The sequence below is a fragment of the Balaenoptera ricei genome, chromosome 5 (genome assembly GCF_028023285.1).
Source record: "Balaenoptera ricei isolate mBalRic1 chromosome 5, mBalRic1.hap2, whole genome shotgun sequence".
NCBI lineage: Eukaryota > Metazoa > Chordata > Mammalia > Artiodactyla > Balaenopteridae > Balaenoptera > Balaenoptera ricei.
The window spans coordinates 49,039,476-49,050,017 of record NC_082643.1 but is presented as its reverse complement, the minus strand read 5'-3'; the positions used below and the strand labels follow the sequence as shown (position 1 = coordinate 49,050,017).

The 10,542-nt window shown below is 39.2% G+C and overlaps 1 protein-coding gene across 2 annotated transcripts in view; it reads left to right on the top strand.

Moving 5' to 3' along the window:
- The first annotated feature begins 713 nt into the window (after nucleotides 1–713).
- Nucleotides 714–10,542, top strand: part of MRPL1 (mitochondrial ribosomal protein L1) — a 59,851-nt gene continuing 50,022 nt past the window's right edge. Inside the window, exon 1 of one of the 2 annotated variants that reach the window (XM_059924015.1) lies at nucleotides 714–779. In XM_059924015.1, the coding sequence (XP_059779998.1) occupies nucleotides 743–779 (37 nt within the window). In that variant the 5' untranslated portion in view covers nucleotides 714–742. Of the gene's footprint in view, nucleotides 780–2,685; nucleotides 2,887–10,542 lie in introns of those variants that run through there. The other variant, XM_059924014.1, reaches the window with a different exon arrangement.

Sequence of the window (10,542 nt, the reverse complement as noted above, 5' to 3'; positions counted from 1 at the left end):
GATAGTTGAGGAAGGCAGAGAACACAGATCAAGAGAACTACAAGGTTGGGCAAATATTGTGAAACTTTTCCCAAGGAAATTAGCCAGGCAGGCAGCTGGCATGATGCCAAGACTCCTGGAGAATAAAAACCTTCCTAGAAATCAATTGGGAAAAGTTGCTTTAAAGTGAACTTTGAGGAAGTACATAAGCACAGCCTAAAGACTTTCTGAAAGAACTAATGAGTTCTCATATAAAGAAGGTGACATCCTAGCACATATAGGAACAAGAATAGCATGTATCATATTAAGAATTAAGCAGATATTGGAAGAAAGGTTACTAGAACAGCTTATTCATTTTACCTCTCTGGTTAAGAGCTCTCCCTGGTTCCTTAGTAATGACAACATTTAACATTTAATGACTGTTTACTCTGTGCCAGGTATGGTAGTAAGTACCTCAGTAAATTATCTCACAGGTGAGGAAACTGAGGCCCAGAAAGGTATAGTAACTTGCCCCAAGTCACACAACTAGTAAGTGATGATACTGGGATTCAAACCTGGGAAATTTTTCTCCAGAGCACCACTGTTTAACTAAAACGCTCTATTGCTTCTCTTTAATGAGAACCTCATTGTGTGTTAAATATTTAGAGGCTTGGAGTTCCCATCTCAGAGTGTGCATTTTTGTGGTTTTTACAAGTCTCAAGCTAAATAACCTCTTTATATATTATTATATATAGATAACTGGACTCTGGACCCCACCTGACTAATGCTATCAATTTCTGGTGCCCAAAGTGGACAATCAGGTAAGCTGAACCTCTACAGGACATTGCTTCAATAAGGCTACTACTACAAGCACATTACATGTTACTCTAAATCCTAATATCGGATGTTTAAATTCTCTTATTATAACAGGAGACATAAAGAAGCACACACATGGGGGCCAACTGATCCCAACTACGAAAAGGAAGGGATGTAGAGTCTAAGGACCAGAATCTCTAATCTGGATGTTTGGTTTTTGTCTGAGATAAATTAAGGGAACTTGCTCTAATTCTGGCATTTACCCTTACGTGAAATTCATTTTTAAGTATCATGAGAGCAACGGCTCTTTTATTCACCATATCTGTGCATAGCCAAGCACACTGCTTGACACATGGCAGGCACTCACGTATTTGTGAAAGGAAGGGAGGAAGGGTAAGGAGGGAGACAGGAAAGAAAGTTATAAAGGTAGATACAGTTTTTTCTAATTTTTTTTGTATAACAGCCATAAATGGGTGTGGAACTTTTGAAGTAACTGCTTAGGTGTTGGCAAGGCAGGCAAATAAATTAGAAATCTTATACCTCATGTAGATGAGTACAGTATAGAGATACAAAATAAAGCGTTTGTGAAAATCTTACTTTGATCCAGTCCTATGGGCAGCTTCAGGGAAGCAAATTTGCAAGCTTGCCATTCTAATCGAGTCAATAATTCATGTGTGCATATAACATTCACTTATTCAACAAATATTTGTTGAGACCCTCCTATGTGCCAGGCAGGTAGTATGTGCTGAGTTTACAAAAATGAGTAAGACATGATTTCTGTCCCCAAGAGTTCAGATGATTAGTTGAGAAAAACAGATAACATTGTGGTGATGGTCACACAACTCTATAAATATACTAAAACCCATTGAATTGTACAGTTTAGACTGGTGAATTGTATGGTACGTGAATCATAACTCAATAAAATTGTATAAAACAAACAGATAAACAAAAACAGGTGTAAGCCTTGTACAAAACCGGGAAGAGGTGGCCATAAATCAGCCTGGGAAGGGAAGAGGGAGGCTTCATCAGTGAATAAACCCGGAGTTGAAGTCTTAAATTAAAAAAATTTAAAAAACAGTTATCGAGGTGATACGGTACAGGACGTTCCAGAGGGGACAGAGTGAACAAAGGCCTGGAGGTGAGAAACCGTGTGTGTGAATGGGATTGAATGGGAGTGGGCTGCGGGCAGTGGGTTGAGGCCTGGGAGGTAGGCGGAAGCCAGAAGCGAGCTCGAGGTAGTCAAGGGAGGGTTTTATATTAAACTGGGAAGTGATATAATTCGTGATCAGATTTGTTTTAGATAAACTACACTGACAGTTGTGACGTAATGGAAAGGATACTGATCCCCTCCCTCCCCCCGTCAGAATAACCTGTGCGTAGGTCTTAGATCTGCCATTTTAAAACTAGAAGTGTTATATAAATTTGTCAAGTTTTATTATTCAGTTGATCGTAATGGCACAGTTTGTCAGCAGCGGGAAAATGTAGAACTGCTTAATGTTCATCAGATTAACTGAAAACCACGCTGATCTTGCGATGAGTTCAAACGAGTTTGTTAAGTGAGTGGGACACCCCCCTTGGGTGGTAGTGGACAGCCTGGTTAATTTTTAAAAGTCTTTACGAGGCTGGAAATGTGGCGGTGGAAGCTGGTGAGATTATTCAGATTTTCTGTTTTTCATGCTCTCCTGGGTACTCTCACAATTTATTAATAAAATGATCGTTCTGAGTGCACTTGCCGAATCAAAAAGAAAAAAATAAAAAGGAATAAAATAGTTGGAGCATCGCCAACAGGACCGTACTTTCCAGGAAGGGCAGGTTTTCCTTAAGATGGTTGAACTGTCGAACTGGAACCAGGAAACACTGGGCCCTACACAGCACGCAGAACTAAGGGGAACACAGCCACGGGGCACCCGCGCGGTGCGCCCTCCCGCGCCGGCTCGAAGGCTTACTTTGGTCCCACCTCCTTTCCTCTTGCTCCTTCGAATCCCTTCCCCCTCCGCCATTTCCGGATAGGAACCCTTTGTAAATTCTTTCCAAGTTGACGCGTGGGACCAATTTCGTCAACACAATCCGGAATGGTCAACATGGCGGCAGCTGTAAGATGCCTCGGTAGAGGTAAAGTGAGGGGTCGTCTGGGCTTGCGGGGAAAATAGCTCTGGCGCCGGGTCTTCTGTGGCTGCACAGTGCAAACCGGACTCTGCTAGATGCGGGTCTGCACTGGGGGCTCGATAAGCCTCTACTCTTTCTGGACTCTTAAGTTCTCTAGAGGGTCGTTGCTACTTAAAAACGACCTTATCAGGGGTTTCACTCCTTTCTGGAGCTGTGCACCCTAGGACGGGAGTGGGAGGGGGTGTACGTTGACACCCTTCCAGCCACCCGTAGGGACCGAGGCAGAGACTTGGTTCTATCTCCGATGCTGGGGTTGTGGACTGCGGGGGGAAAGGAGTTTGATACGTGAAGAGAGATCTGGAATGGAAAAGGTGGTATATTTTAGTGGCTTACATCCGTAAACTTAGAATGGTTGGTGCTTTCGGAGCACATCGTTGCAGGCAATTCCAATTCTTAAACTTCCAGATGTTGTCCAGTTTGGATCAACATTTATCATTTGGAGGCTAGTTCCGTGGTACTTCTTGCTAGCAACTCTTCTCAGCAGTTAATAAGGTCTAATTTGTTGGCTAGGATGACAACCCTTTTTGGGTACAATACTTAAAATTTTTTTGTTTTGTGTTTTTGAAGTACAGTGATACGTATTGTTATTTAACTATAGTGGATTTTTGGGTGGAGGCAGCAGCCAGGAACACCCCCATTTTACAGAGGAAGAAACTGATTCTGTTAAGTATGTTGCCAAGTGCATATAACTACTTAGTGGCAGAGGAAGACTGAAGCTTAACTCCTAGGCCAGTGATTAATTGATTTTGTTTTGTTTTGTTTTTAACAGCATCATAGTCTTCTCTTTGAGCTTCGTAACAGGAAAGCTCAGTGTAAAGACCAGCATTCCCTATTTGGGACAGTTGTTGCTTAAAAGATAGGGGTGACAAGAGATCACAACAGACCTTGATAACTACTAAGTGAGCAAACCAAAAAGTATATCTTTACTGAAAAGACATTAATGGCACTATCTTCATGTATGACAGAAATAACGTTATGTTAGACAAACTAAAGGAACCAGAAGGAGAATCAAAGGTTATCATTCTCTCCTTGCCACATTTTCTTCTCATGGCTCTCAGGATGTCTCACTCTCTTAATTTTCTTTTTATCTCACTTGTCACTTCTCACATTACTTTGCTGGTTCCTCCTCCTCTTCCCAATCTCTTACCTTGGAATGTCTCAGGAGCAAGGATTGCATCCTTCATCCTCATGTCTTTTGTATCTAAATTCACTCTTTTAGTGATCTCATCCAAGTTTTGTGGCTTTGACTATTGTCTGTATCTTAATGGTTCTCAAAATTATCTACAATCAGGACCTCTCTCCTGAACTTTAGATTCTTAAACTCATCTCTCTATTCTAGATCTCCACTTGTATATCTAATCAGCACCTAACACTTGTCTAAAATCAAACTCATTGTCATCGCCTGGAGCCTTCCCCATCTCATTTGATGGTTACTGCATCCTTTCAATTGCTCAGACCAGAACCTCAGAATATCCTTGACTCCCCATCTTTTTCTCACACTTCACATTAAATGGTTGACAAATCCTTTCTGATTTACCCTCAAAATAAATCCAGAATCTGACTTCTTCTCACTACTTCACTGCAAATACCTTCCAAGCCACTACCATCCCTCACCTAGATTTCTCTACAGTGTACTCTCAACAAGTAGTCAGATTGGTCCTTTAAGAACTTAAATCAAATCATGTTACTCCTATGCTCAAAACTCTGCAAAACCTCCCCATTTTTCTAAATCTGAAGTCCTTAGAATGGCCTACAGCTGTGCTGTCCATTTTGTTATCCACAGTTGAGCACTTCAAATGTGGCTAATCCAACCTGAGTGTATTAAATACACATTAGATTTTGAGGACTTAGTACCAGAGAAAGTAAAATATCTCAGTAATTTTTTTATATTGATAACATGTTGGAATGATAATATTTTGGGGTATTAGCTGTAATAAAATATGTTAATTTTTGTTACTAATTAATTTCCCTGATTTCTGTTTCACCTTTTTTTTATTGTGGCTATTAGAAAATTTAAAGTTATGCATGTGGCTTACATTATACTTCCATTGGACAGCACTGGCCTAGGGTCTTCCATATCATTTTGTGCCTACCTTCTTCCACCTCCATTCACCCAGCTTACCACTCTGAGTTCTTCTCCAGCTGCCCTCCTTCTCACTCACTGTGCTGTAGCACATTGGCTTCTTTGTTCCTTAAACACGCCAAGAACATTCCTTTGTGGGGAGGACTTTTTCTCCCAAGTGGAGTGGGCCTGGAACACTTTCTCTAGATATTTGCATGACCGACTTTCTCATTTCTTTCAAGCCTTTGCTCAAATGTCACCTTTTTAAAAGGGCCTACCTTAACCTTCCTATTTAAAACTGCAACCCACTTTCCCCTTGATTCTCAATTCCTTTTACCCAGTGGGTTTCCTCTTACCAGTACCATTTTATGTTTGTTAGTATTGTCTATCCCCAGTAGGATGTAAGCTCCGTGAGGACAGGGATTTTGTTTTGTTCACTAAATACTTAAAGCAGTGCTAGCACATGTTTCGTTGGCATAATCGTTGTCTAATAAATAAATGAGTGAATGAATACATGGATCTTCAACAAAATGCCACCCCTCTTCCATGTGTTGTAATGAATATTAAAGTAATTTGAATCCAATTTTTGCTCTCATTAGTTGACATTTCCTTCTTTCATTCAACAGATGCTTATCATGTCTTCATTTGCCAAACACTGTGTTTTGTGTTAGGAACAGAATAGTGAACAAGTTATATACACTCCTTGGCCATGGTACTTATCATCTATTGAAGAGCGGACATTCATTGTATAATTATTTTTTTAATTACAGTTGTCCTGAGTGCTGTGAAGGAAAAGTACAGGTTGTTATAAGAGTGTATATGAGAGACCTTAATCTATTCTGAGTCTTCAGGGAAGTCTTTTCTGAAGGAGTAGCTTAAGCAGAGTCCCTGAAAGATCATTGGATAGTTACGAATTAGCTATTGGAAGGGGGAGTGGGAAGTAGTAGGGGAGAATGTCACAGATGGAGGGAAGATTATATTTGAAAATCTCAAGGTTGTAAAACCCACGGTGTGTTCAAGAAACAAAGGAGGCCAGTGTATTTGAAGTGTGGCAAGCATGAGAGAGAATGGTGTTAGATGAAGCTCGCTAAATAGGATAGAAGCAGCTCATGGAGGACCTTTTTAAGAATTTACTTTATTCAGAGAGCAAGGTGCAGCCATCCAAGTGTTGTAAGGATATGACGAGATTTCATTTTTAAATCATCCCTCTTACTAGTAGGTGGAAAAGAAATGGAAAAGGCCAAGAGTAGTAGAATAGTTTGGAGTCTGTTGCAGTATTCCACGTAGTAGATGATGGTGGCCTGGACTACAGTGCTTATGGTGGGAAGGCAAAGACTAGATGGATAAGATCTCCTGGGGAAAGTGAGGATTATAGAGTTAGGTTGAGAAGCCCTGGGGAACTCTAACCTTTCAGTATCATGTTTAAGAGAATCAGCTAGCGAAGGAGATGGAGTTATTTCCATCTCATTGCCATGGGGTAGGGGTGAGGATAACTTTTGAGAATGAGTGCAGATTCAGTTAGGTTCCTAAGTAGTGGAGGAAGTTCTGAGGCCTTCTGTTTTCTCTGAAGTAGCGACTGAGGTTATTTGCTAAGAGTGAGAGGAGAAGAAATATATTAAAGGAATATAATTAAATACTACAGATAGATAAATTGACTACAGAAGGATTGAAAATACAGATATCATGGCCTAACAGTGCTATTTAAGTAGTGGTATTTTTGTAGTTTATTTTTTCTTAGTCTGTAGCAGTTTGATTTCTGTTGAAAATTTTAATTTCTGGTTGTCATGACTGGGGATTCTGAAAGTAGTGGTTGAGTATTTTATAGCAGGTTGCAATTGATGTATTCAAGAGAATTATTATTTTGAGGATCCTGCCAAGGTTGTGGGGTTCTTGTTTAGTACAATTAGAATTATTTTTTGGAAGTGTTTTCCAAATCTTGAGTAGATAATTGCTCTTCCTTCATTTACCATATGTGATTTTTCAAGATAGCTGGCTTCTTTAAAAATGTGGAGAATCTCCTCTTAGACTGTTGCATACCAGCATAGCCCACTAAATTTGAGACTCTGGAGGTCAGGAACTGGATCTCATTAGTCTATTTCTCTTCTTTTTCCTAGCCATTAAAGCCTCTTGCGGCTTTTGTGCGGCAAAAGTAAACAGGTTTCCTATACTGTCCCAAATGTCGGACCCATATGTTCACAGAATTCACAGTTTTGGTGGTTTTCTTGTACTTCAGCTTTGTTTTGGAAGATTAGAATTAGAGATGAAATTGAGTTGTTAGGCACGTGGCTTTCATGACGTTTGAGCTGATGATAAGGAGTAGGCCAGGGGAAGATACGGAGCTGGTGCGTCCCTGTCAAACGGAACATTAACGGTAAAGGCCCTGAGTGAGGAATTAACTTGAGGGACTCTAGGGACTCAAGGATCTGAAAGAAGGTTCATAGTGAGCAAGTAAGAGAGTGGTGTGGAGTGATAGCAGGGGCCAGCTCACATAGGGTCTTGTAGACCACAGTGAGGACTCGGTAGCTCTTCTGCATGCGCAGTGCCTTGCACTTGGAAACTTAACTCATGAAATGAATTCATTTGATGTGTAGACAAGTCTTACAGTTTACATGCTATCGGTTTATATAATGAGTGGATTTTAAGGTATTAGGTTTTAACAGTTATTTTACATGAAAACCTAGTTGTAGAGCACTAATTTAAAAAGTTGAGTTTAGAGAGTTCCCCGGTGGCCTAGTGGTTAGGATTCTGGGCTTTCACTGCCGTGGCCCAGGTTCAGTCCCTGGTTGGGGAACTGACGTCCTGCAAACCACATGGCACAGCCAAAAAAAAAAAGAAAACAAAATTGAGTTTAAGCCCAATTAAACAGAAAAGAAAATATAGATGACCAAACATGAAAACGTATTCAGCCTAATTCATAAGGAAATGCAAATTAAAACAACTCTGCATACCATCTTTCATCTACTAGATTGATGAATATCAACATGTTTGGTAACATACTGTGTTGGCATGAGTGTATGGAAACAGGCAACCTTTTCATTGCTGGTTGAAATGTATATGGCACTGTTATTGTAGAGAGCAGTGTTTATCAAAATTACAAACGTTCATATCCTTTGACCAAGCAAATTCCCTTCTTGAATTTATCCTATGAATATACTTGTATGTGTGCAAAATGATGTTTGTACAAGGTCATTCACTGCAGCACTGTTCATAATAGCAAAATATTATAAATGAACTAATGGCTGGTCACTGATTATGATACAACCACCCAGTGTAGTACTTTTGCAGCCCTGAAGAGATGAAGTCTTTATGAACTGATATGAAATTATTGCTGTAATATATACGTATAAATGTACCTTTATGAAAGGCATACATGAGATTATATATACACATCTCTTATAAATAATGTGTGTACATCTATATCTATGTGTGAAAATGGGCTCTAATACCTTTACATGAAAAATAAAGGTGTAGAACCGTGAGTAGAGTGTGCTACCATTTAATAAAAGAGTAGGGAAATAATATTTCTAGAGAGATGCATAAGAAATTACTAACGTGGGATGGAAGCTGGGTTTTAGGGGTTGGAGGAAGACTTTACTTTTGTATATTCTTTTGTAATCCTTAAATAAAAATATTTTCCTAGTATTTCTACATACAAAAGATATTTATAACATATAAAGAATAATAACTTAAAATTTTGGATACTTACTAGTAAGCTTAAAAAAAAAAAGAACATTATCAGTACCTTCAAAGGCCCAAGTGCCTTTGTTTTATTTGATCTGCTTCTTCCCCAGAGGTAAGGCACTTTTCCTGAATTTCTATTTTACCACTCCATTGTTTTTCTGTATAGTTTTTTTTTTTTTTTTTTGGCTGCATTGGGTCTTCGTTGCTGCGTGCAGGCTTTCTCTAGTTGTGGTGAGCGGGGGCTACTCTTTGTTGCGGTGCGCGGACTTCTCATTGCGGTGGCTTCTCTTGTTGCGGAGCATGGGCTCTAGGTGCATGGGCTTCAGTAGTTGTGGTGCGTGGGCTCAGTAGTTGTGCATGGGCTCAGCAGTTGTGGTGCATGGGCTTAGTTGCTCCACAGCATGTGGGATCTTCCCAGACCAGGGCTCGAACCCATGTCCCTGCGTTGGCAGGAGGATTCTTAACCACTGCGCCACCAGGGGAGTCCCCTTCTGTATAGTTTTAACACACACACACACACACACACACACACACACACTCCTAAATACAATATTGATTACTTATGCACGTTTTTGAATTTAAATAATACCAAATGAATTCTTTTGCCAGTGACATTTTTCCTCAAATTATGTTTGTAAGATCCATCTATATATATGGCATATAATTTATTCATTTTTACAGTCCTGTAGCTTTCCATTATAGGAATATACCACAAATTATTTATCCATCCTACTGTAGATACACACTTGGGTTCTTTTCTTCAGTTTTGCCATTTCAATGACGTGATGATCATTCTTGTGCATGTCTCTTAGTACACGTGTGCAGGAGTTCCTCTAGGGTACATGCCCAGGAGTAGAATCGCTGCAACATTGAGGTGTGCGTGCCCATCCTCTTTGGGTAATGCCGTCTTGTTTTCCAAGACGGTATTCCAATTCATGCTCTTAACTGCTATGTGTAAAATTTATCCTTATGTGATATTTTCAGCTATACAGGACTTTTAAAAAAAGTTTTGCCAATTTGCTACATGTAAAACAGTGCTACTTAAATTATCTCATCTACAAACTGTTACCTGTCCAAAATAAGATCAAAGCACTCTTTCTTCATTGAGAAAGTCTTGTGGAAAAAAATTTGTCAGCTGCACTAAATAATATACTTACTTAGTGATGTGTTTGATTTACATGCTGGGGTAATATTAATTTGGTAACAGATAGGCTGTAACAGGCTCACAGACCACTCTTTAAGTAGCACCGTAAAATGATATTTTATTGTGGTTGAAATTAACATTTACCTGATTACTAATGAGACTGTACATTTTTTATATGTTTATACATCATCTGTATTTCCTTTTCAGTTAGAAGTCTATTCATCTCTTTTGTTTATTTTTCAATTGGGTTGATCTTATATATTCTGGATATTAATCCTTAGTCCAGTATGTATGTTACTATTATAATCTCCCAGTTTTTGGCTTGTCTTTTCACTTTCTTTAAAGTATCTTTTGATAAACAGGTGTTCTTAACACTAATATAGTCACTTTTTGGTTAGTGCTTTTGGATTTTGTTTGTGAAATTGTTCCCTTCTCAAAGGTCATAAAGATATTTTCCTATATTCTGAAAACCTTTAAGTTTTGCCATTCACATGTAAGTCCTTAGTCCATCTAGATTTGATTGATTGTGTGTGTGTGTGTGTGTGTGTGTGTGTGTGGTGTGAAATAGGGATCTAAATATACTCTTTTCCCTGTTGATAATCACTTGTCTTAGCACCACTTATTGAATTCTTTGCACAGTGATTTGCAATAACATCTCTGTCATATTTCAGTATCCATATGTACATGGGCTTGTTGCTGGGCTGTTTATTGTTTC